This window comes from Podarcis bocagei (assembly GCF_964188305.1).
Source record: "Podarcis bocagei genome assembly, chromosome: 16".
NCBI lineage: Eukaryota > Metazoa > Chordata > Lepidosauria > Squamata > Lacertidae > Podarcis > Podarcis bocagei.
This window is the reverse complement of record NC_138142.1, coordinates 8,856,039-8,883,643: the sequence shown is the minus strand read 5'-3', so window position 1 is coordinate 8,883,643 and position 27,605 is coordinate 8,856,039. Positions and strand designations below refer to the sequence as shown.

Here is a 27,605-nt window from a genome sequence, read left to right as displayed (position 1 = left end):
AGAGATCTTTACTATTCTCCTTAATTCAAGAGGGTTCTGGAAGCTTCCAGAAGCTTCTCTGTGTGAAAGAAACAAGCAGAAGGTTCATGATGTTTAGGTTATTCCTTCAGAGAAGCTGAGTACAGCTGACCTAAACTGGTTCTGTTAGCTCTTTCTGTCAAGGTCATGCTGACTATAAAAGTAAGGCCAGAAGGAGCCTGGGTTTCACTTTCTATATCTTTTCCTTCTGGTGTGGTGTTCTGTACAGTGGACGCTCAGGTTGCAAACGTGATCTGTGCAGGATGCACATTCGCAACCCACGTCTGAGCATGTGCGGGTTGCGATTTGGCGCTTCTGTGCATGCGCAAAGCACAATTTAGCGCTTCTGTGCATGCACGGCCGCCAAAACCCGGAAGTAACCTGTTCCGGTATTTCTGGGTTTCGGCAGTCCGTAACCTGAAAAAACACAACCTGAAGCATCTGTAACCCGGGGTATGACTGTACATAGTATGATTACTGTTAAGGTTTAGACTTATTATATACGGCCTAGGACCCTCGTACCTACGGGACCGCCTCTCCTGGTATGCCCCACAGAGAAACCTACGGTCTACAAATAATAACACCCTCAAGGTCCCAGGCCTCAGAGAGGTTAGGCTGGCCTCAACTAGAGCCAGGGCCTTCTCGGCTGCGGCTCCAAACTGGTGGAATGCTCTGTCACAAGAGACTAGGGCCCTGCGGGACCTGACATCTTTCCGCAGGGCCTGCAAGACAGAGTTGTTCCGCCAGGCCTTTGGTCAGGGCGCAGCCTGACTCCCTCCTCTGGCAACCTGCACAGAATTTTGTTTAATCGGTTGCCATCAATGTGATTTTAACTAATTTTTATAATGAAATATTTTTAGAATGTGTTATTATTTGATTGTTTATTTGATTGTTGTTAGCCGCCCTGAGCCCGGCTCAGCTGGGGAGGGCGGGATATAAATAAAATTTTATTATTATTATTATTATTATTATTATTATTATTATTATTATTATTAGTTATTGTAAATTTAAGTTAAGTCTGCTGCGACTGGATTTCTTATGGACAGTTCCAATCTTGAATGTATTGGATTTGTGACCATTATGCTCATTTGCGTGTCGAGGTCCCCAAGCCAACCCCAAATAACTCACAACGCACACTTAATTTTTGTTTAAGGTTTTTGGCATAATTTTGGCCACAACTTTATTTAAATACAAAACCGTGAGTGGTTGTTTAGGCATTGGTTAAGACTATCTGTCCCCCCTCCTGGGGACAGAACTGACTTCCGGGCACCACCGAAAGACAGTGCGGAGGAAAGCAAGTCGGGGAGAAATGGAGCTGAGTCACAGACCCTCACTTCTCATCTGCATGCTCCCTGAAGGCTTGCCGGCCCTAGTCCCATTCCAGGGATTGGACGAAAAGATGGCAAGCCCCAGGATTCCTTTAACGGAATTCCCTTTCCACAGCAACCATGGAGGGGCAGGCCCAGCCTATCCTAACCCCTCCTCCACCAATTTATAACCAATGCCTAACCGCAACCTTACAAGTTGTGACGATTTGCTACGCAGTAGGCAAAAACCAAATGGCCCAGCCAATCAGCCAGATGGCCAAAATTCCTACCAGGCCCCTGCCCCAACGGCAGACGACCCCATGATAGGCATAGCAAGGTCAATGCAACAACCCCTTACTCAAGGGCGGGTGGGCGGGTGATCCATTGCACGCAGCAAAGAGAAAGCTCCAGGCTGCGTGCAGAGTATTTAAACATTTTACCCCTCCCACCAAAATTGCAACATAACTTTTACCCCAGCAACCCAGTGAACCAATCACTGCCCCAGGCCATCTTTAGAGACCCTGCCTGGTAACAGAGGGGTGGCTCAGCAGACCCCACCGCAACATGAAGGAGAACACGCTTTGCCTTCAGTAGCAGTAAAGCTCTGCTGGATGAACTACAATTGCCTCTGATCTATTTTTTTTTTGGGGGGGGGAATCCTGCAATGTGTTTAAGTTTTTACTCTGCTAACTATACATTGGAATCTGCTCTGTATCAATATTGAGTATTCTTCCATGACAGAAACATGCAATATGATGAGCTGGGAGGGGGGGGGGGAAATACAAAGGATTAGAAGACTTCCTTACAGTGACATTGTTTTATCAGAGCCAGAAATCAAATACTAAACAAGAACAGCTTGAAAGTATGGATCTGTTTGAAGGTATGCAGCTGCCACCAAGTTTCACCTAAAGCCATGACCCCACCACCCTCATAAAATCATTGGAGAGCTTTGGAGTGAAATTATGGAGAGGCAGCAACCATGTTAACTCAGATAATGTCTGGAATGGGCCTTCAAATGGACTAATAATAATAATAATAATAATAATAATAATAATAATAATAATAATAATAATAATTTATTATTTATACCCCGCCCATCTGGCTGGGTTTCCCCAGCCACTCTGGGCGGCTTCCAAAAGAATATTAAAATACTATGGTACATCAAACATTAAAAGCTTCCCTAAACAGGGCTGCCTTCAGATGTCTTCTAAAAGTCTGGTAGTTGTTGTTCTCTTTGACATCTGGTGGGAGGGCATTCCACAGGGCGCCACTACCGAGAAGGCCCTCTGCCTGGTTCCCAGTAACTTGGCCTCTCGCAGTGAGGGAACCGCCAGAAGACCCTTGGAGCTGGACCTCAGTGTCCAGGTAGAACGATGGAGGTGGAGACGCTCCTTCAGGTATACTGGACCGAGGCCGTTTTGGGCTTTAAAGGTCAGCACCAACTAAAGACTAAAAGAGCCATTCAATCCAGCCTGGTAGGAGCATCCGTCCACCAAGGGCCTTCCAGTCTGTGTGTACTGTGCATACTGGGAACCTTATGAACACAAGACCAGACTCTGCTATTTGATGTTTCAGCTAACTCTAGAAAGCAAAAGTCTGAATGGAAGGGTACCCACATAATGCGATTCAAGGCACAAGAACAAAAAGGGGGTGAATCTTTTAAATTAAATAACTGAGATCTAAGGAGGCTTAGTTCTCACAGCACCCCCTTAGCAAACAAATCATTTTGTGCTTGATTCAAAAGGAGACACTACAAAACTGCACAGGGCTCTTCCTTTCAGTGGAATAGAGAAATCTGGGTCACAGAAGAAAGGCTGGATGAGATTCTTTGTATAGATTAGAAATTCTGTTGCCCTTGACTGAAATATCACTCTACAAATAAATTCTGAATGCTCAGCTAGGAATAGAAAAGAGATTCGGCGAGCACCGAGACAGTTGTTCACTTCATAATTTGTAATTTTTAATAACAAAATGCTAGAAACATATATAACATAATCAAAAGGACACCTTGATCAAGGTGGTTGTAAAGTTTGGTGCAGCAGCTGCAACAGACACAGGTGCCTTCTTGGTAGACACCTACCTAACATTTGGGCACCTGCAGAAGTGCCTCTGCAGATGGATGGGGAGAAGATGGGTGCTTAGCTCAGTGCTGCTCAAAGTGGTGGTCTGTGGATCATGGCTGGTCCATGAGCCATTAGCTGCTGGTGCTTAGCAACTCCACCAAAGCCCAGATTGGTTGGGGCACTTCAGGGACCAAATATGGTGCCAGCCTCTGGCACAATGGTGTAGGTGGTTCAAGTCTTGACATCTCCAAGTAGGACTGGGAAAGACCCTAGTCTGAAAACCTGGTGAGCTGCTGTCAATCAAGTCTACACTTTAGCTTATTGTCTAGACTGTATATAATAGTGAGCTAGATAGACCAAAGGTCTGACTCAGTATAAGGAATCTTCCTACAATCCTCACCATGTGATCAATTCCATCCCTATGGAACAGTTAAAAGGGGTTGAGGGAAGACTCCATGCAAGAGAACTTCTTGCACTGCTGGGCATGAATGTAAATCTGGCCTGATGATAATGGTAAAATGCCAAACAGAGGCTGAGCATTTAAAAAAAAAATCAAAGAAGCCAAACCAAATAATCAGCAATCTTTTTTTTTTTTAATGATGCAATGCAACAGTCATCTTCTTTAGTGCTAGCAGAGCCCTCTGGAATTCTGCCAGGGAATAAAGGTTGTTTTCCAAGGCATTTCAAAGTGGCATTCAAAACTGTCTACTCCATTCCTTCTTCTCCTCTTCCTTTATTTAATGCTCCCCTTTTAGTCCTTTCAATATCAGATAGCAAGCGAGAACACCTGCCGGCCCAACATCTATTAGAAAGAAATTTCACCACTCCAGGGACGCCAACTCTATCGCAAACAGGAACGTGGCCCATAACTTACAAATCAATTTTATTTGCTGGATGTGTTTGTAACTAATCCTTCTGGAGGTGGCTGACCTCCACCACTTCAGCCATTCCATCTGCTGAGTTAAGGATGCTGCTCAGGCCTATAAACCAAGGTTATATAAAGAGTCGAGGAAAGGTGGAAGTTTTCCCGGAGCAGCTTATCAAACCCAGTACCTTGACCAATATGTTTTTAGCTGACTGTCCCTTATTTAGGATTTGTTCAACAAATATTAGCTCAGCTCAGCTACAGCTGTGACGATTGCCTAACAGAATTCTATCAAGAGGCATACTCGGCAGTATTTCACAGATGAAAATCCTCATAACCCTGCTATTCATGTATCAGGATTACCACCCAAGGTCTTTCCAGGACCACTATTGCATGTTGCAGAAGGATCTAGAATCATAGAGATTTGGGGGAGCGAGGAACCATATATAGAAATGGGGGAGAAATTTGATCCAGCTCACATTTGAAGGTGAACCTACCTAATTTGCACTTTCTGAAACCAGAGGCAAACTGAAAGGCATTCAAAATTCACACTTCTCTGAATTTTGCAATGCAGTTGTCCGGTCAAATGATGTACAAAAAAATGCTTATGGAATCACAGGCTTGTAGAGTTGGGAGGGACCCTGAGGATCATCTAGTCCAACCCCTTGCAATACAGCGATCCTATACGAAGAACAAACCTGCAGCACAACACTGTACCCAACTGAGGCATCCAGACTAGTATGGTAAAGCATGCATTAAAATGCATTATTTAGGGAGCCACGTCTATAAGTACAAATTGACACCTGGGTTCCTACCAGACAGAGATTCTGACAACTTTATTTGGGAATGGGTGAGATTTTTGTTACTTCTCTTAAACAATTGGAAGTCAGTGAAGGACACCAATATGGATGGCTTTGAAGAGAAGTAGGCAAATTCACAGAAGATTAGAAGATAAGGTCGTAAGCATCTACTAGCCATGAAGACTTTGTTCTCCTGGTATGCCCCACAGAGGAACTTACGGTCTTCAAATAAAAACATCCTGAAGGTCCCAGGCCACAGAGAGGTTAGGCTGGCCTCAACTAGAGCCAGCGCTTTTTCAGCTGTGGCTCCAATCTGGTGGAACGCTCTGCCACAAGAGACTAGGGCCCTGCGGGATTTGACATCTTTCCACAGGGCCTGCAAGACGGAGCTGTTCTGCCAGGCCTTTGTTCGGGGTTCAGTCTGACTCCCTCTCCCCTTTCATAAGAACTTGCATGAAAGTGGCCTCCCAATTTTTCTCACAGGCCCATATAAGTTCAGCACAAACAGTTGGGCCTGGGGAGCATTTAAGGTCCCCAACCCTAATCTGCGGGTTGCCATCTGATTGGATTTTATTCTGATCCTGATCTGATTTGAGGATGTATTTTAATTGATTGTCTGATTTTATGTTAATGTGTTATACATTTGATGTTAGCCGCTCTGAGCCCGGCTTCAGCTGGGGAGGGCTTGATATAAGTAAAATTTATTATTATTATTATTATTATTATTATTATTATTATTATTATTATTATTATTATTATTCTACCATCAGTGTTGGAAGCAGAATGCTGGGAACTGCAGGCAGGAAAAGCACTGTTATGCTCAGACCACACTTTTGGACTTCTTCTGCTTTTCTACTGTAAAAACAGAATATTGGACTAGGCGAGCCTTTGACCTGATCCATCAGATTTCTTCTTTTCTTCTTATATATAGATGGAAATTTAGAAATGATTATTTACCGTATTTTTTGCTCTATAAGACTCACTTTTTCCCTCCTAAAAAGTAAGGGGAAATGTGTGTGCGTCTTACGGAGCGAATGCAGGCTGTGCAGCTATCCCAGAAGCCAGAACAGCAAGAGGGATCGCTGCTTTCGCTGCGCAGCAATCCCTCTTGCTGTTCTGGCTCTGGGTTTCAGAATTCCCCCCCCCCTTGTTTTCCTCCTCCAGAAACTAGGTGCGTCTTATAGAGCGAAAAATACGGCACTTATTTTTTATTTCATACAATTTATATACTGCTTGATTGTCGAAAGGACCTCAATGTGGTTTACTATACATTGAATAAGAATGCAACACACCTCACCCAGATGGGGGAGACTGTGACCATTTGACCTACGTGTCTGCTCTATCTCACTGTTGGCAGGCCACTCCAAGATCTCCTTTCTCAAAGTTCTTTATCTTTAAACCAGGTTTGGTCTGGACAGATCTTCAAATAGAGGACAGCTTCAAACAGAGGAATGTTCACTGAATAGACCTTCAAACAGAGGGCTGTCCTTTGAAAAGTAAGACTGATTCGGTAGAGCTCCTCTTAAGTTCTTGTAAGCCACCATGTTCCAAAACATTGATGCTTTGTTGGGAAGAGGGTGTTTTCTTTCTCTGAATGATGCTTCCAGTAGAGGCAGGAAGAGAGAGAAAGAGAGAGCGAGGAAGGCATTCATCTTCGCATGCTTTTGTCACCCAGGAAAACAGAGCAGGGGACTCTGTTCACTGTTAGGGAATTAAAGGTCAAATCCCCACCATCTGGTGGAAGTTGGAAGGCGGTCAGTCCTGTTAAGTAGATTTTCAGAAAGAGAGAGAAACTGGTACTCAGTTTGCCCCTGCCTATTATTAAAGAGAAGCATCCTGTGAACTGTGACGTTCAGGGCAGCAGCAAAGGCTTCACGATCAAATATCTGCCAAGGAGCTACATCAGTGATGGCCAAACTTGGCCCCCCAGCTGTTTTGGGGCTACAATTCCCATCATCCCTGACCACTGGTCCTGTTATCTAGAGATGATGGGAGTTGTAGTCCCAAAACAGCTGGAGGGCCAAGTTTGGACATCACTGACCTACACCTTAATAGGGAGCCCATAGACAAGAACCCCCTGGAGTTGCTCCAGTGAGAATGTGGAGTCACTTGTGGAAGTGGGAACTGTGAATCTCCAGAACTAGAAACCATCTCTGGCAGATATATTTGGGGGGTGGGGCGGCGTGCCTAATGTTTAAGGCAATTCAAGCATGATAATAAAGGAATGCAATTTCCATATGTGACACAAGGCAAACTTGGATGTGCAGAGGAAATGGGGGTAAGGAAAGATAAATGATGCTACATTTCATTTTTACTTTTTTAGAACAGTGATATGGGGGTGAGGACTCAGAGAAGCACAGCGCTGGGACTTTTCTTTACAGCAGGAGTGATGATGTATTGCGTGTCAAGGCACCCGAACTCCCAAGTTCCCAGGAGAACAATAAAGACCCAGGCACAAAGTATTTTGGTTTATGGGTTGAAATAGGCCACAACTTTATTGGTTACAGATGTGAGCAGTACATTTCCGAGCACAATTCAAAGTGTTGGTTCTGACCTTTAAAGCCCTAAACGGCCTCGGTCCAGTATATCTGAAGGAGCATCTCCAACCCCATTGTTCTATCTGGACACTGAGGTCCAGCTCCAAGGGCCTTGCGGCGGTTCCCTCGCTGTGAGAAGCCATGTTACAGGGAACCAGGCAGAGGGCCTTCTCGGTAGTGGCACCTGCCCTGTGGAACGCCCTCCCACCAGACGTCAAAGAGAAAAATAACTGCCAAACTTTTAGAAGACATCTGAAGGCAGGCATGTTTAGGGAAGCTTTTAATGTTTTTAAGGTTATTGTATTTTAGTATTTTGTTGGAAGCCGCCCAGATTGGCTTGGAAAACCCAGCCAGATGGGCGGGGTATAAATAAATAAATTATTATTATTATTATTATTATTATTATTATTATTATTATTATTATTATTAAGCCAGGCTGTATTTTCACTCCTGCCCATCTGCAGGGAATCCACTTTTGGTTAAACCACCAATAGGGTGCACCGTATGACTTACATAAAATATTGGCACCCTGAGGGCTGTGACATGGCCCTAGCCCACGTCCAGGCATCGGACAGGATTCACACCCCGGATACCCTGAGGAGGAAGAAGCGAGGCTACAACCTCCCCTCCATCAAACAAAGGCTTACCAAATGCCTAACCTCACAAAAGTTGTGACAATTGCTGCTACGTAGGCAAAAAACAAATGGCTGGTGCCAAATTGCCAAGTGGAAAAATTCCTACCAAGTCCCAACAATAGTTGTTTTTGTTTAGTCGTTTAGTCATGTCCGACTCTTCGTGACCCCATGGACCAGAGCATGCCAGGCACTCGTGTCTTCCACTGCCTCCCACAGCTTTTATATGCCTGTTGTTTTTGTCCACAGAGTTTTCTTGGCAAGGATACTGGAGTGGCTTGCCGGTTCCTGCTCCAGGTGGATCATGTTTAGTCAAAACTCTCCACTATGACCTGTCCATCTTGGGTGGGCCTGCACAGCATAGCTCATAACTTCTCTGAGTTATTCAAGCCCCTTTGCCACAACAAGGCAGTGATCCATGAAGGAGCCCAACAATATGGCAACCAAAAATTGTCCATAGCAAGGTCATATCAGAGCAGAGCATGAAAACAGGGTGGGTGGGTTGGGAGATCCAGCGATGGGCCGATTGAGAGGGGCTGGCTGGCCATGCCATGGGTTAAATCTTCTGCAGACACACACACTCCTGAAGCTGATTGGGCTAGGGCCATCCTACAGAGTGCAGATCTCCCAGCAATGATGAGAAGAAGAGGAGTTTGGATTTGATATCCGGCTTTATCATTACCCGAAGGAGTCTCAAAGCGGCTAACATTCTCCTTTCCCTTCCTCCCCCACAACAAACACTCTGTGAGTTGGGCTGAGAGACTTCAGAGAAGTGTGACTAGCCCAAGGTCACCCAGCAGCTGTATGTGGAGGAGCGGAGACACGAACCCGGTTGCCAAGATTACAAGACTACCGCTCTTGACCACTACATCACACTGGGTCCCACCGGGAAAAGGTGAGTGGACTCCCAGAGTGATGGCAATATCATCCAGATTACTTTGGTGGGTTCCCCTTGCTCCGGCTAGTGAATGAAGCAATAACAAGAGTTTTCAATTTTTACTATTGTTCATTCCACATGAACATAAAGGAATTTAGTGAATGGAGGCAGCTTTATACTATGACTGTCAGCGGACCCTAACAAATCGGGTGCTATGCTTTGTATTACTATTGTATGTGTGCACGAAGGGTCAGCATAGCTGGCTGCATATTTAGACCTTGTCATTATGGGTCCCTGCCCTTCGGCATTAACTCCTAGCATTGCTCTATGAGACCCTAGGCCTTCCTTCCTTCTTTCCCTCTCACTCACTCTCTTTTAAAATTATGTGCGGAACTAAGCTGAAAGAGGATAATGGCAGATGCATTGCGTCTCTGTGCGCGGTAGCAAAGTAAAAAAAAATTCCATGCTCCTTGTAAGATGGTACAACTTGCCATGAAATGTGATACATTAAAGACGTTGCCAGAAATTGCCAGGCTAGCATCCTTGGCCCTATTTATAATCCAAGGACTCTGTGTCAGCTTTATGGAGAATCAGAAGACTAATATCAAAGTTATGCTGTTGCATAAAGTAAACACTCATTCAAACAAGCACCTTGCACTGCTCCATGGGCAGTGGCATAAATCACGGATGGAACCTGGTGGCTCGCTTAGCAGCACAGAGCTTGATATGCATATATCTCTTTGCACCATTTTCCCAAAGCAAAAAAATGAAAAAAAGATATGGGGTAATTATTAACAGGAGGGAAGTATCTGTATTTTTGGATTCAGCATTCTTCATGCCTCAGGATGTGATTTTTCAACTCCCCAACACATATTCTATATTCTAGAATTTTTTATGTCTTCATTTCTCTTTTTAAATAAAGCTCTGGCATCCAAACTTAAAAATGATGCCAGTCTGTGCTCTATCTTTTCACCGTGCAACTGACAAAACAAGAACATCATGCCTGAGCAAATGACAGTCCAGCCCAAGTTGTGTATTTTTAAGTTCTGTAGATTCCAATGGGAGATTTAACTTTTTCCCATTAATGGAACTGAAAATTTGCTTCACTTTGGCTGACTTATACTGACAGCCCTTATCATAGCAATCCAGTGAAAACATTCCAGACTATGACTGTTCAAAACAGCACAAGGTGGGAATAACAATTAGCACGAAGCTGAATTTAGATGAAGTTTGGTTCTGGCTACAAGATGTATAAAGAAGGGATGGCAACAAGCCTCCAGGAACTCACATATCAAATCATCCTTTAAAAGAGCTTAATCCAGGGGTCAGCAACCTTTTTCAGCAGGGGGCCGGTCCACAATCCCTCAGACCATGTGGTGGACCGGACTACATTTTGAAAAAAAATATGAACAAATTCCTATGGCCCACAAATAACCCAGAGATGCATTTTAAATAAAAGCACACATTCTATTCATGTAAAAACACTCTGATTCCCGGACCATCTGTGGGCTAGATTGAGAAGGTGATTGGGCCGGATCTGGCCCCTGGGCCTTAGGTTGCCTACCCATGGGCCTTAATCTATATTCAGAATCCTCACTTGCCCAGGCCCCTGAACACAGACAGCTGTTCAAGCTCTCCAGGGGACCTCTTAAATAATCTTTTCATCTGCTTCTTTTGTTGCTAATGTGCTTTTTTGATTGCTGTTTAGAAACCAGGCAAACAGAGACAACATGATGTGAAAACTATTGTTTTATAGTTGTAATGGGGAATCTGCAGCAGGCTGGAGCAGCGCACAACTGCAGCCTCCTCTTCCTTTGATGACCAGTTGCTAAAGGCAGGGAGTGCATTTCTCAGATGGAGCAGGACGGACGGGTGCCTTGCTGTGCCAATCAGTTCCTTTGAGACAGGAATTATAGACATTTGGCACCCTCATTTTTGTCCCACTGCTAAAACAAGATATATGGTAAAAGCAGCTGCCTACCTGTCACAATTAGACTTACATAGTCATAAAAAGGTAAAGGGACCCCTGACCATTAGGTCCAATCGTGGATGACTCTGGGGTTGCGGCGCTCATCTCGCTTTACTGGCCGAGGAAGCTGGTGTTTGTCCACAGTTTTTCTGGGTCATGTGGCCAGCATGACTAAGCCACTTCTGGTGAACCAGAGCAGTTCATGGAAACGCCGTTTACCTTCCTGCCAGAGCGGTACCTATTTATCTACTTGCACTTTGATGTGCTTTAGAACTGCTAGGTTGGCAGGAGCAGGGACCAAGCAACGGGAGCTCACCCCATCGTGGGGATTCGAACCGCCAACCTTCTGATCAGCAAGTCCTAGCCTCTGTGGTTTAACCCACAGCTCCACCCGTGTCCCTTAAATAGTCATAAAAAGGTAAAGGTAAAGGTACCCCTGCCCGTACGGGCCAGTCTTGCCAGACTCTAGGCTTGTGCGCTCATCTCACTCTATAGGCCGGGAGCCAGCGCTGTCCACAGACCCCTCCGGGTCACGTGGCCAGCGTGACATGTTGCATCTGGCGAGCCAGCACAGCACACGGAACGCCGTTTACCTTCCCGCTTGTAAGTGGTCCCTATTTATCTACTTGCACCCAGGGGTGCTTTCGAACTGCTAGGTGGGCAGGCGCTGGGACCGAACGACGGGAGCGCACCCCGCTGTGGGGATTCGAACCGCCGACCATGCGATCGGCAAGTCCTAGGCACTGAGGTTTTACCCACAGAGCCACCCGCGTCCCCTTAAATAGTCATAGGAGGGCTTTTATACTTGCAAGGTGTGCTGCCCTCCCATCAGCGGGTTTAGATGGACGCTACAGAAACAAACCTTTGTCAAAAGGCTCTGTTCTTGCAAAGGTAGGAACCATAGACCATGTTCTCTTACATTGCCCCTATTATCAAGAGGCTTGTAGAAAGACTATTGCCTCACTGCTTAGAAGAATGCCCAGATGTTCAAGTTTGCAATTGCCCAGTCTTCTTTGAGAAGACTACAGCATTAGTTACAAAATTTTGTGCAACAGCCTACAAAATTAGTCTGTTACTTCTACCTGCTGTGTCAGCGTATACTTTCTATCTTTTTTTAAAAAAATCACTAAGTTTTAATTTTGTATATCTACCATTTTATTATACTTCATTTTAACCATACTAGTACTTGTTGGATTTGTTGCATTAACTAGAGTATGCTGGTTTTTAACTATATAATAAAGATACTGCTACAGACTCGGGCTGTGTGGCAGAAATGAAAACTGATTTTCTCAGTGATGACTGTTCCATATGACTATTTCAGTTGCAACCTTCTCGTTTTCCTTTTGCTATTATTAATCAGGTTCTGCAGAATGATCATTTTTAAAATCTCTTATTGTGTGTCAGATACTGTGAGTCCTTTGATTCCTATGCCTTTGTTCACATATTCAGGCTGCAGGGCAGGAGTTAGCCCTTCACCTGCCTTAAGCTTTTCCATGGCAACTTGTCTGCTCCCAAGCTGCACTGCTCCTTGCAGAAAGCAAGTGCATGTTTAGCCTTACAAACTTGTGTCTGGAAAAGGGAGTTGCAGTGGGGAAGTGAAGGGTAAAGTTATTCTTCCTTATGTTGCTTTTCCACTGAAAATTTCCCCTAGAAGAAACGGTCTGCAGATTGTTCAGCCGATACTGTGTTTGCTCATTGTTTTTGCCTAACCAAGAACTCCATGCAATTTGTAGTCTTACTGAATATTGATGCTGAACCAATAAAAGACATTGAGCTGATTCTCCATTACGTCTTCATGTCACTGCCTTTACTGTCATTGTTAGATTGGTTTCAGCCAGAGATTTTCAAATTGCATAATGCTGCTGATAAGGGCTGCTGTTTTGCAGAGAAAACAACCTGCTAGAAATCTACGCTTTTAAGAAACCCTTTTTAGAGGCAGTTTGACAATTCAAATCCACTATAGGAGTCTACCAACCTGGTTTACAAAAAGAAATTTGCACTGCATACATGCTAACACAATGACAAAACTGATTTATTTGGCTGCAAAAGCAGTTCTGGAAAATAACAGGCAGAGTCAACTGATTCTAGATTCCTCCCCATCCTCCTCCCTGTTGAGTTGTACAAGGTCAACAATGACATTAAGGAGGAGGAAGCTGACAACCAGGGTCACCCCTGGACTTGAGATAAGTAAGAAGGCATGCCAGGTGAGGGCTGACTGAGGGCAGGCTGAGGTTGATAGGGCACTGCTTTCCCTGTCGCAATGGACCAGCTTCTGCTGAGACAAGAGTTCTCTTGCTGAATCCCTCCAAGGTTCAGCTCTCATGGGTCCAGAAGCTCCAGAAGCTAGGTAATCTGTCTTTTCTTGATGGGGTTGCAATCCTGATGAAGGACCAGGTGCATAGCCCAGGTGGCGGCAGCGGCTAGAGCATCTTTTGCCAGTTATGAGTTTTTATGAACTGATTGTCAGGAGTGGGTGCCGGGAGCAGGACACCAATAAATCACATGGCTTCAATGAGGTTAACTCTTTATTCAGAGAAACAAGACAGCTCAGGAGACCAGGCCAAGAGAGCACAGCGGCTCTTCCCAGGAGAACTTGCTCCTATGAGGCAATTGTAGGGACTGAAGGTCCTCATCTTCCATAGCTCCCTAAGTCTTCTCCTCCAGTTCCTTCCCAAGCAATCTGAGGCTCCTCATCTTACCTGTCTTTGTTCCTCCCTCTTCATACCTCTTTGGGTTCTGGGAGACCAGGGGGATGGGAGCTGGTTGCAGCAGAACAGGGAGACAGACTAGCTTCCTCACTTGTTGTTGTTTAGTTGTTTAGTCGTGTCCGACTCTTCGTGACCCCATGGACCAGAGCACACCATCCACTCCAGTCTTCCAATGCCTCCCGTAGTTTGGGCAAACTCATGTTAGTAGTTTCAAGAACACTGTCCCACCATCTCGTCCTCTGTCGTCCCCTTCTCCTTGTGCCCTCCATCTTTCCCAACACCAGGGTCTTTTCCAGGGAGTCTTCTCTTCTCATGAGGTGGCCAAAGTACTGGAGCCTCAGCTTCAGGATCTGTCCTTCCAGTGAGCACTCAGGGCTGATTTCCTCATTAGCCTGACTCATCTCTGCCTCTTGGTCCCCCTCCTCTCTAGCCTCCTCTTCTGCCTCTGATTCTGGACTGCTCCCTGCCACAGACTCTTCCTGCTCACTAAGCCCTGTTGCCTCTCCAGCTTCCAGCACCTCTTCCTCCCAGTCTTCTCTTCTCCCTCTGACCACTCATCATCGTCCCACCACCAATCTCATGGCTCTGAGCATTCTTCCCTTGGGGGTTCCCCAGCAGGTTCACCAACCCTGTTTTAGGGTGAAATGCATATAAATATGCATACAGCCAGGGGTCAGCAAACTTTTTCAGTAAGGGGCTGGTCCACTGTCCCTCAGACCTTGTGGGGGGATGGACTATATTTTTTGGAGGGGAAGAAAAAAGAATAAATTCCTATGCCTCACAGATAACTCAGAGATGCATTTTAAATAAAAGCACACATTCTACTCATGTAAAAACACCAGGCAGGACCCACAAATAACACAGAGATGCATTTTAAATAGAAGGACATATTCTACTCATGTAAAAACAAGCTGATTCCTGGACCGTCCATGGGCCGAATTTAGAAGGCGATCAGGCTGGATCCGGCCCCTGGGCCTTAGTTTGCCTACCCATGGCCTACACAAATGGTAGTTTGTTGTGCTTTTTTCCAGTTTACAAATTGATGCAGAAACAGGATGGGGTGGTTTTATGACAAAACACAAAAATGAAACTGACATGGGCTTGTGGGGGAAGACCTGTCCACGCTTAGACCAAGCTTACTCTGTGGTTGTTCAAGAGATCACTTTGAACTCATCAAATTTTTACAACTCACAACTTTTGCCTGTATGGCAAGTTGATGGCAGCAAATCCTTCTCTTTAAAAGTACTACAGTTTCCTCTATTTTCCATGCCATGAATAATGAATAATGCTGACATATACCATACATTATTTTTTTTAAAAAAATGTCTGCTTGGGTTTGCAGTGTTTTTGAGGGGGGAGGGATTGAACGAGCTCTTCAAACTCATTTATCACCCACCTGCATTCCAAATTAATGAATACGTGCCACTAAAATTTAAACACCCCCCCCCCCCGCAACTGAAAGTCAAGCATTATGATTAAGGTTACTTGGTGCATTATCACAATAAGAGATTTTTCCATAAAGTTGCACAAATTTGCCTTTTTAAAAAAATAATCATATTGTTTAATCTTCACAAACTTGCTATTGCCACGGAATTTAGGAATAACAAAGTGTTCTGTGCCCAAGCTCTTTAGGCAGAGCATGTCTGACTAAATGAATTTTTCTTTCTCTCATTGTGCAAATTTAAAATGTTAAGTTCAAGGGGAAACAGGCAAACAAACAAAAAAAAAAAAAAAACAAAAGCAAAACATACAAACAAAAGCAACCGTCAGAAATCCCGTAATTGTATTACATTATTACTCCCACACTTGGGAGCAAGATGTGCTGAACAGAAAGGATTTAAAAAAGTTAAATGCTTCTGAGTTTTGCCCAAGTGCTTCCATTTAAAGTCACCTTATACAAATCATGTTTGCAACAAAATGTTACAGCACTGGGTGCTTCAGTTCAGAATTCCAATCATGCCTACCTTTTCCAGCACACCCACAGAAATGATTCATGGAGGAAAAAGTTACATTTATTCAAATGTAAATAAAGGATCAGCAAATAATAAATCAACTGAATTAACCAAATAAATACAGTCCGGGCAGGGAAGCAAGAGCTGTTACTCTGAGAGTAAGAGCTGTTCCCAGTGGAACAGGATCCCTTGGGAAATGGTGGACTCTCCTTCCTTGGAGGTTTTCAAGCAGAGGTTGGGCGGCCATCTGTCATGGATACTTTAGCTCAGATTCCTGCGTTGCAGGGGGTTGGACTAGATAATAATAATAATAATAATAATAATAATAATAATAATAATAATAATAAATTTATTTATATCCCGCCCTTTCCAGCCGGAGCCAGGCTCAGAGCAGCTAACAACAATAAAAGTAACACAGCATTCTAAAATCAATTCATTCTAAAATCACTTCAAAATCAAATTAATGGCAACCATTGGGCTAGAGTTCTGTGAGGATTACCAAAGGAGGGGGTCAGACTGTGCCTTGGCCAAAGGCCTGGTGGAACAGCTCTGTCTTGCAGGCTCTGTGGAAAGATGTCAAGTCCCGGAGGGCCCTGGTCTCTTGTGACAGAGCGTTCCACCAGATCGGGGCCATGGCCGAAAAAGCCCTGGCTCTGGTTGAGGCCAGCCTAACTTCTCTGTGGCCCGGGACCTCCAAGATGTTTTTATTTGAAGACCGTAAGGTCCTCCGTGGGACATACCAGGAGAGGCGGTCTCTTAGGTACGAGGCTCCTAGGCCGTATAGGGCTTTAAAGGTTAAAACCAGCACCTTAAACCTGATCCTGTACTCCACCGGGAGTCAGTGCAGCTGGTATAGCACCGGGTGAATGTGATCCCGCGGCGAGGACCCCGTAAGGAGTCTCGCCGTGACATTCTGCACCCACTGGAGTTTCTGGGGCAACCCCACGTAGAGTGAGTTACAATAATCAAGTCTGGAGGTGACCGTCACGTGGATCACAGTGGCAAGGCTAGATGACCCTTGGGGTCCAATGCTAAGATTCTATTATTCTAAGTCCCTCACCACCCCTGGACACATCTATAGGTCCTCCTGTAGCCTCGTGGCAAAAGGATTGGCAGGAACTCTCCCTCTTTGCCCGAGAACCTTAAATCAGTGAACAGGAGAAGTTCCACATGGCCCCACCAGTTCAACATTCACCCTGTCGCACATGCCAAGCACCCCACAATTTCCCCAAAGCCAACCTAGTACTGGGTAACCTAAGGGTGCCCTTGACTCTGTTAAGTTGTGGGTGAACATATCAGATGACACAGCGATTCTTCAAACAGCTCTTGTTTATTCACAGGCCAGGACAGAACTGAACTGAAGGGTTCAGTCAGCTTGCTTATATAGAGCTCCAGTACAATGTAACTGTAACAATTTTCTAAAACTATCCAATCACTGAACGTCACTTTCGATCCCTTATTTGTGTAACTATGTACAGTTTCCCCCTGCTGGCCCAGGGTGAAAACCTCAGTACATAACAGACCCAATAATGCCTCAGGTTTTCCTGACCACACCTTAAATTTCACTTGGCCAGACTAAAAGGTAGTTTAAACCAACAAAACTTCCTACAGTAAGGAAAATGGCAGGGGTGTGCAGAGTCCCAAGAGCCAACCTGGGGTTGCCCCCTAAATCCTACTCACCCCCTGAAACAGGCAGCTAGCAGCAGCCCATACTGTAAAGGGAGAGGGGGGCAGATGCAGAAAATGAGAATGGTAGTGAGTTTGAGGGGAAACTCACTGAAATAGTCTGGCACCAATCCAGGCCTGACTGGGCTCATCTCCACATATAGAGCATTTCTTGTCAGGAGTTCAGCCTACACTCGAGTAGGACCCTGGTAGAGACACATGTCCGACTGGCATGCTCGCTCCCTCCTGGTATTTCATTCTGGAGCTTCATAAGCTTTCTTCAGCCTGAACATCACAGCGACCGGTGCCAACCGACACCGGCACACTTAGGGATCTGCAGAGTCTTCGCAGCTTTTCATGACAGACCTCAGCAACTCAGCATTTTGGCTAATCTACTTTATTTACATAGAAACACACACGGAGCACTGCAACATGGCTCCCCCTCTCTCTAGCATCAGACAGCAAAAAGAAAAAGAAGAAAGGACAATAGTCCCACTTCACGGAACACAGTAACACAAACACCCTGTCTCCGTCACTTCCCACTCTGTGGAGTCAAAACACATACCGTCATGTGAAAAACAACAATCCCATGACTGAAATCATGGAGCAGGAATTCTAACATTTCTAAGTCTGCCCCAGGGCAAAGACACTTGGAGTCTTCTTTGGAGGGGAGTTGGACTGTGGCAAGCACCCCCCCCTTTAAATGGTGGTAGCAGCATTTTCAGGACTCACCATTCCATCCGCCTCCAAGGTTTTCACAACAGGCACACTCACTCTCCATCTATTTTGCACCCACTCGTCACATTTACACACACACACACCCCTCTATATATATTGCTCTGAGCATTTTTTTCTCCTCAGTCTAATAAAGTGTGACCCAAACGGTGTTTGTATTTTGTCATGTCCAATGAGCCAAGGATTTAATTAGCTCTAAAACACTATCAGCAGTGACTAGCGTTCTGGTTTGCTAATGGCCAGCACTTAATATGCTTTGCTTAATGTCTTTCCTCTGTGTTCTCCAATCCAGGGTGGTATGTATACCGTTCCTCACTTTGTATGCCAGGCTCAGGGAACATCTTCCTCTCTGCTAATTCCACAGCTCCTTCCACATCCTCAGGGATTTGTCAGGAATACAAACTCCAAACCTGACCCAGCTTGGCAAGCTACTCTGCCTACTGGATAAATGCTCCTTTCTGCAAAATGGAAATGAGACTTTGTTGATGAGGGAGAGAGATCAGAATACGTTTGCCCCTGCCACCACCACCGCCATGTATCATGTGTGGCAACTATGCCATTTAGCACCATATTGGTCTGGAAACCAAAGCCTTATGAGGAACAATTGAGGGAGTTGGGAATTTTTAGCTTGGAGACGAGAAGACAGTTATAGGTGCTATGGTAAGACATCTTAAAATATCTGAAGGGCAGCCACACAAAAATTATGGCAAGCTTGCGCGTCCCAAACCACAATGGGAGAAAACAATTGCTGGGTAGTGAAAAGGACAACACCATATATGGGCAGGAGGATATAACAGTTTCCACACGCAGGGCAGAATAAAGATAATAGTTTGAGTTCCTCACTTGAAGCTTTATAAATTTATATATTGTAACATCATGAATGGATACCATTAATTATGTAGCTGATGACTAAGGGATGATTATTATAATTGAAATGTAACTGATTATGGAACGCAGTTGTATAAGATCGGAAAATGCACCCAAACCATCATGCAGGGAGTCACTTTAACTATAATGTATTAATTGGAAGTTGATTGGCACTCTGATAATTGTATAATTTGGGAATTAATGGTTATTGTTATAATTTGGCTATTATTGGGGAGTATATTGGAAAACTAATTAAAAAAATTATATTAAAAAAATCCAAACGAACGGATTAAAATGACAAAAATCGACATTCTGAGTAAACACCAGGAAGAAAATTTTGATTGTAAGAGCTGAACCTCAATCAACAGTGTGATGCAGCAGCAAAAAAGTTAATGCTATTCTAGGCTGCCTTAACAGAAGTTTAGTGTCCAGATCATGGGAAGTCATAGCACTGCTTTATTCTGCCTCGGTCAGACCAAACCTGGAAAACTGTCCAGTTCTGGGCTAATTATTTTATATAATTTATGTTGCAATTGTGATGTTCTACTGTGTTACTAAGGGACTGTGTTACTAAGGGACGCGGGTGGTGCTGTGGTCTAAACCACTGAGCCTCTTGGGCTTGCCAGTTGGAAGGTTGGCGGTTTGAATCCCCACGATGGGGTGAGCTCCCGTTGCTCGGTCCCTGCTCCTGCCAACCTAGCAGTTCGAAAGCACGCAGTGCAAGTAGATAAATAGGTACCGCTCTGGCGGAAAGGTAAATGGCATTTCCGTGTGCTGCTCTGGTTCGCCAGAAGTGGCTTAGTCATGCTGGCCACATGACCCGGAAGCTGTCTGCGGACAAACGCCGGCTCCCTCAGCCTATAGAGCGAGATGAGCGCCGCAACCCCAGAGTCATCCACAACTGGACCTAATGGTCAGGGGTACCTTTACCTTTTACTGTGTTACTATTTATTGTATATAAGCGCTTTGTGACTCATGTGAGGTTTTAAAGCAGGATTTGGTGGCCATCTGCTGGGCATTCTTTAGCTGTGATTTCTGCTTTATGGGGGGGTTGGATGAGATGGCTCTTGGGCTTCCTTCCAGCTCTACAGGTCTATGATTTTATGGCAAACTGTGAGAAGAGACATTTTTATCCTTCTTTCAAAACAGTAGAAATCATGTTCAGGCAAGTGGAGTCAATTTATGCAGATGAGAAAGTACGACTTGCTTTGCTGAATGAGACCAAAGTCTAGAATAAAGTTTCCAATATCAGTCAGTCGGATGCTTAGAGAAGATTACCTGCAGGGTGAAAGCATGATAATGGTGTGCCCAAGGCATCTGTTCCCTAAGGTACATTGTGTGTACATGTAGGATTCGCAGAAAGGGGGGGAAGGGAGTTGAGTTTTGAAATGATAAAATGACTGTAAAATTATTGAAATGTATAAAATTGAAAATCATAAATAAAATAGATTTTTTAAAAAGAGTACAAGGGATGGCAACATTGGCTGGAGCACATTGGCAAGTGAAATGGGGTGACAGTGAGGTTCTTTACTTTTGCTATTGCTTATGGAGAATTAGCACTGAGGAACTCAAAGGTTTAGGGAAATGACCAAGCTGAAGCTAGACTCAGCATTCCCTTGATGGGTTGTTCTTATAACACTTGCAAGTGATGGCTGGGGCCACTGTGTGCATGGCAGTCATGTAAAAGTCATATCTTTCCACACACCTGTGCACACATTCCTGCATCCTTCATCTAGACCATTACAGTTGGAGGGCACATTCAAGCAAAAGCTTTCAACAAGTGTGTTGTCATGTTCTCGTCCCATACCGGAACTCACAGGGAAAGCAATGAGGCTGTAGGCAAGACTGGTCAATGGCTGCTGGACCGTGGACAGCTCCAAGTGAGCAACTGGCTGTGAAAAATGTTGGGAGCAGGATACCCCTTCCAGGCTCCACCCACTTGAGAGAATTTCAGAGTCTTAAAGGGTCACTATCTGGTCTGACTCCTTCATGGATCACTGCCTTGCTGTTTCGAAGGGGCTTGAATAACTCAGAGAAGTTATGAGCTATGCTGTGCAGGGCCACCCAAGATGGACAGGTCATAGTGGAGAGTTTTGACCAAACGTGATCCACCTGGAGCAGGAACCGGCAAGCCACTCCAATATCCCTGCCAAGAAACGAGATGGTTGGACGGTGTTCTCGAAGCTACAAACATGAGTTTGACCAAACTGCGGGAGGCAGTGGAAGACAGGAGTGCCTGGCGTGCTCTGGTCCATGGGGTCACAAAGAGTCGGACATGACTAAACGACTAAACAACAACAACATCTGGTCTGAAGATAGGCACTCCTCCATCATTCCACAGACTTCTTCCTGGTTCACTCCTGGTACTGCCAGGCTGGTGATGTGGGAGGTATCTAGTTGTTCAGGCTCAGTGAAAGGTGTCCAGGCTCTCTGGCCCTACAAGCCCTAGTGGTCTTGGGGGATCCTCTGGGAGACCTTGTCCAACCACCCCAAGCACAATGGTTTCCCTGTATTCCACAGTCAACTCTGAGTCCTGTCCCAGACATGGATCCCCATCTTCTGCTTGTGCTGCCTCCAGCTTGGTGTCTAGATTGCTGATAGATTCAGGGGTTATGATTGGTGCAGAGCAGAGCCGGTGATGAATACAACCTGGGAAGAGGACATGGCTTAAGAGGAGGCCTCAAGAACTGCATTTGACCTCCAGACTTGAAGTTCCCGCCTGAGACACAGAGGAAGCTTCCATGCTTGGAGGGCTTTCAAAAATGGAATTCTTCACTTGAGATTTGAGGAGTCTACCATGCACAGCTCACCTCTCAGATGAGGATAGATGAATCCTCTCCTACCCTTGCGTTCATTTTCAGAAGCCTATTGGCTGAAGCATTCTTATAACTCAACAAAACAAACATGATTCTTTCCCTTGAGGAGTGTTGTGTGAATCAACACTTTACTAAGTAAAACACTGAGAGTCGTCAAACCAATGGGCAACATTAAAAAAATGAGAATAGAGAATTAGAGAGAGAGAGAGAGAGGGAGAAGCTCAAGAAATGTTCTAATTGCTTTCTCCATGGCTGGGCACAACCGCTCTCATTTCGGGAGCCTTGTGCTTACTATATAAATGATACCGATTTTTCCAGCCCATCGGACCATTTCGAACAAGGCGATGAGAAAACATCCAATAAGATCTGGGCTTGGCAGTTTATCGAGAGGCAGTTAATGAGACTCTGCCTGCAAGGACAAATGGGATGCAAAGTTGGGTGCGCTGAGCCTGGCCCAAGACCTGGCTCACCCACACACAAAATTTGCAAACTGTTCCTGACCAGCAAGATCCAGATCATCATCACTGCTGCTACATGATGTGCATGAATAAAGGAAAAATCCAACTCAGTTTGCCTTTCTGAACTGCACTTTCTGAAGCAAAACACAAACATCTTTCAGAATTTCCACTTCTCCAAATTTTGCAGTGCAGATTTCCAGCCTAGTTATGTATAAAAAGATGCATATATTAAAGTATGCATAAAAATGTAAATATTGGTGAAACTAATATATAAAAATGTGTTTTATTAGGGAAATTGATGTGCAAAAATGTGCACCTTGGGATACATTTGCATTGAAAAGGTGATGAATTTTCATGGGGACTCTTCCTTCAAAAACTGCAACTGATGTGGAAATATGGAGAACTGCACTTAAGACTGGGGGGAAATGAGAAACAGAGGGCATTCTATAGCAGTGCTGTCACAGCGGAAAAGGCAACTTATCTTTCTGCTGCCAGCTGTCATAGACATAGATAGATAGACAGATAGACAGACAGACAGATAGATAGATAGATAGATAGATAGATAGATAGATAGATAGATAGACAGACAGACAGACAGACAGGAGGGAGAGAGAGAGAGATCGTCCTGAATTTGGAAGCCAGAAATCTGAAATTTGGGTCTGTGAGGATATTAAAGTTTGCTAAATTGGTCACAGCTGATGAAAAGGTTCATTTCCGTAAACATCTATATAAGGCCAGGCTTATGTTGTCCTGCACTGCTAATCAAATGAACACGCTGAGCTCGGCTTGCCAGCACCGTATGGAAAAATCTGTAACAATTACTGGTAACAATTGCATCTATTTGTTATTGCCAGCTGCCAAGAGAAACAAGACCCCTCCAGCAAATACACACTTCTGCTGCCAACAAACCTCACTCCTGGGGTCCCTCAAGGCATCTGGGCAAATCAACGGACGCCCACCAATATTTGTTCTTGCCAGCTGGAGTCATGAGCTGTGTTCCTTATTGTACAAAAACTGTAGGTTATTTTAACCCTGACATGGTTCTGATATTTATTTATTGGCAGAAAGTGAACAAAAATGCTTAACTTCATCATGTATGTTTTCCAGAGCCCTGGGACACTCCCTGCTGGTGCTTGTTTTTTGGGGGGAATGGGGGGCTATTTGCCAACAGTGAAATAAGTAATCATGTAGAAATATTCTCATTCCATAGCAAGTTTGAAAGACCGGACTTAGAAGTTGAGTCAAAACTGAACAGATAAATAAATACTATTCGGTTTTTACTGTACTGATATAGTATTTATTTATCTACCACACGTTTCTGAGCACAATTCAAAGTGTTGGTGCTGACCTTTAAAGCCACAAATGGCCTCGGCCCAGTATAACTGAAGGAGCGTCTCCACCCCCATCATTCATCCCAGACACTGAGGTACAGCTCTGAGGGCCTTCTGGTGGCTCCCTCACTGTGAGAAGTGAGGTTACAGGGAACCAGGCAGAGGGGCTTCTCAGTAGTGGCACCCTTCCTGTGGAACGCCCTCCCATCAGATGTCAAGGAAATAAACAACTATCTGACATTTAGAAGACATCTGAAGGCAGCCCTGTTTAGGGAAGTTTTTAATATTTGATGTTTTATTGTGTTTTTAATATGATGTTGGGAGCTGCCCAGAGTGGCTGGGGAAACCCAGCCAGATAGGTGGTGTATAAAATTTGTTGTTGTTGTTGTTGTTGTTGTTGTTGTTGTTGTTGTTATCTCTTCAGGTATGGCCACCAACATGGGTGGCTTTAACAGAAGATTAGACAAATCAATGAAGTGTAAGACTATCCATAGCTACTAGTCATGATCCATAGTTACTGCATCTACTGTTGGAAGCAATTTGCTTCTGAATGCCCGTTTTTGGGAATCACAAGTAGGGAGAGTGTTGTTGCATTCAGGTCCTGTTTGCAGGCTTCCCATAGCATCTGGTTCACCACTGTGAGAATAGGATGCTAGACTATGTGGGCCTTTGGCCTGAACCAGCTGTTTATTCTTACATTCTTAAGAAATGTCCTTGCATTTCACTAACAGAAGACTCAGAGAAGGAATGGCGCCCTTATGTTAACTCCTATATCATTTTAAGAAATTGGACTAGATGAGCTCTGTGTCCCTTTCTGGTCTTCAAAACTCTGGTTCTATGGAAGATAAACACCTATTCCTCACTCTGTAGTGCTACATATTTTCAGCAAGGAGACACAAGGTGCTGATCTCCTCTTTCTGCATCTCACAAAAAAGTCTGCCATGCAGGTTCAATCAACCTAGGACTCCTCTATAAATAGTCCTGATAAATCTTGCAAGTTTCTGCCATGGCTAATGGCAAGTGAACTGAACCATCTGGATGGAGGTCTGACAGGTTCTTTGTTTCTAAGAAAAATGGAGGGCACCTATACATGAAACCTCTTTGCAGCATCCCATAATTTCTTCCAGGGTCGCTCGTATTTATGGCCATATGAAAGAGAAGGAAGGAATTGTTTCCACATATCCCTTGGTGACCATGGGTTGATAGAAAACAGAACTTTGTAACTTACAGTGTTATTTGTAATGTTTACTCAGAAGGAAGCCCCTCTGTGTCTGTGTGTGCATACTCCAATTATGGGAATGCGTAGCACCAAGCTGATATGCCTCCTCCCCAAACTTTGTGGTCACGTGTGTGGTGGTGGAACGTATTTCTGGAGATATTTCCTTTTTGAGGATAGTGGGGCTGCAACTCACTGCCAGACAAATTCTGCCAACCAATGAACCATCACTCCCCATCCCCAAGTCCCTGGAACAGAAATATGTGATGATGTGATATGATCACTGTGGTTGAGAGCTTGGTAGAAAAGGTAGCCAACAAGCAGCAGCTATCAGGAAGAGTCCTTACTAGCAAAGAGTTTCTCCCCAGTTTTTTCTGCTACTCCTCATTGTTAGAGAGTTGCTCCCCACCTCCCGCCCCCAAAATTGGAAATTTTCATAAATTTTAGGTAAGTCTTTCAGGGGAGGCTAGTCCATTAGGGTGAAGGGAGGACAGTCTCATCAACCTCAGTCTGACCTCACAGTCAGTTCTAGAACCAGGTCTAACCAGTTCCAGTCCTGCCCTAATCTAAATCGCAGCCTGAGCACAAATCAGCAAAAGACAATCCACATAGGAAAACACCTACGTCTCCCTAGCAGCAAGAATACTCATCGCAAAGTATTGGAAGTTACAAGAACTACCCACCTTGGAAGAATGGCAGATGAAGGAGATAGACTATATGGGACTGGCAGAAATGACTGGCAGAATCCGAGACCAGGGAAGAGAGACAGCGGAAGAAGATTGGAAGAAATTTAAGGACTATCTTAGGAAACATTGCAAAATTATCGAATGTTAGAATGACGTTGGTTTAGAAATTATGTGGTTTCTAGCTGTAATGATTAAGAAAAAGGAAAAGAAAGGTTAAAAATTTAAATGGAAAATAAAGGAGAGGATTTGCTGAATTAATAACTGGAAATTGGAATACAGAAAGGGGAGGTATGAGGAAGTCGGGGAAGTAAGTTACAAGAAAATAGGGGATTGAAACTATACTTGTTTTTGTTTTTTGTTTGTTTGTATTATTGTTTTGTCTTGTTTTTATAAAATCTTTGAAAATTTAATAAAAATCTTTTTTTTAAAAAAAAAAAGGAAAACACCGACGTCTCCCATAACAAATTGAAACCTCCAGTTTTGTCACAGCTCAAGTGGGGTGGGGGGAATCTGAGTTGCCATTGATCACCATTCATTTCTCAAAGGACTATGCAGTTTGCAGCTTTTCAAAATAAAGCATCAGCCATCATTTTCCTTTCCGATACCTCAAACTCATTACAGAATAATTAGAACATAGATCTTAACAGAGACATATTTACTGGTTTCCCCTTCGATTCTGGAAAAGGCATACAATAACTAAGCAAACTTTCATTAGCCCAGATCTTTCCGCCAATCTCAGAAAAGTTGCTTGCTTGCTTGAAAAAGGAGCAAGTAATCTAAATCAACAAATTGCTCTTCTGAAAGTATGATTTAAAGCATATGCTCCAGCAGCACATCTTTTATCAGGATAGTGTTGACTTTCTTTCACTCAGTTGCTGATGCTACATGAAATTTGTACTGCTGGACTTCGTTCCTGGATGTACCTTGAACAAAAAAGAGCTCTGCAATGCTCAGAAACTGACTGTTTCATCTTTGGCAGGGTACCCCAATAGCTGCACAGAGCGTTCATATGAGATTAGATGCACACTTAACAACACTTTTGAAAATCTTCATGCAATGTGTGCATCACCCTTTTGAGTGAAGAATTGCCACAGAATTTTATCTAAAGAGACTATTCTTTTGATTTTCTGTTTGGTGCATCCATGAAGTCTAGAACCTTACTCCTGGCCCTTTTAGATCTTAGGTACCACACTCCAAGCTCAGACCCACTTAAGAGTTATAAGTCACTATAAATAAAAGAGGCTTACTTGAATGCATTAGCATCCCCGTGCACCTTATAGTTTTCTGCACTTATTCTTGAGATGACTCTGGTGACTGCAATGAGAATGCCGATGTTAACCTAAAGGAGAAAATAAAGATTTGATTCAGGGAGACAGAAATAGGCAAGATTATTTGTGAGGAGTGTGGGAAACATCCCTTTCAAAACATCAGTCATGGATGGCATGGTGGGGTAGAGGCACTTAATTACTTAACTGACCTCCCAACAGGTGAGTCGTTGCAGCTTACTGGGAGGGGTGAGGCAGCAGGGAGGCTGGTGTGGTGTGAAAGCATCAGCGGAGCAATCAGGTCCAGCTGCTGGTTCATTTGAACTATGCTGTCCTTCCTTGCACTAAGCAGCAGTAACTTGCATGCTGGGAGGTCAGTTAAGTGCCTCCGCCACATCTGCAATGTTTCAATAAAACATTGGAAATATCTGCTTAAAACTCAAAACCTGCTCTGTTCCTGATACGGCGCTGATAACAAAACGACCATGTGAGTTCCAAGAATTGGACTATTTTTGCCAAGCAATATTTCATGGGAAGAGTTTGCTACTTAAAGAAAGTGGGGGCAGGAACCACTCCTTGAGCTTGTAAGTATCAAATCGAGGCATTTTCCTCATCATGCCCATATTGCCTCCACTGTCAGTGACTCTTCAGTCACTATCTGAAGCATTGTAAACAGTTCACAGGCAACATTTCAGTATTTCTGTTTTGATGTTTTATTGCACTTTAATTACATTTTGATATTACATGCTGACAGCTATTTTTATGAATATATGCATTAATAAGCCTATTATTATTATTATTATTATTATTATTATTATTATTATTATTATTATTATTA

General features: G+C 44.1%; 1 protein-coding gene across 3 annotated transcripts in view; it reads right to left on the bottom strand.

Moving 5' to 3' along the window:
• The window catches only part of ADGRD1 (adhesion G protein-coupled receptor D1), a 305,590-nt gene that overhangs the window by 20,034 nt on the left and 257,951 nt on the right, over positions 1 to 27,605 (bottom strand). For all 3 annotated transcript variants that reach the window (XM_081174796.1, XM_081174797.1, XM_081174798.1), the window contains one exon: positions 26,750 to 26,841. In XM_081174796.1, coding sequence (XP_081030922.1) covers positions 26,750 to 26,841 — 92 coding nt within the window. The remainder of the gene's footprint in view (positions 1 to 26,749; positions 26,842 to 27,605) is intronic.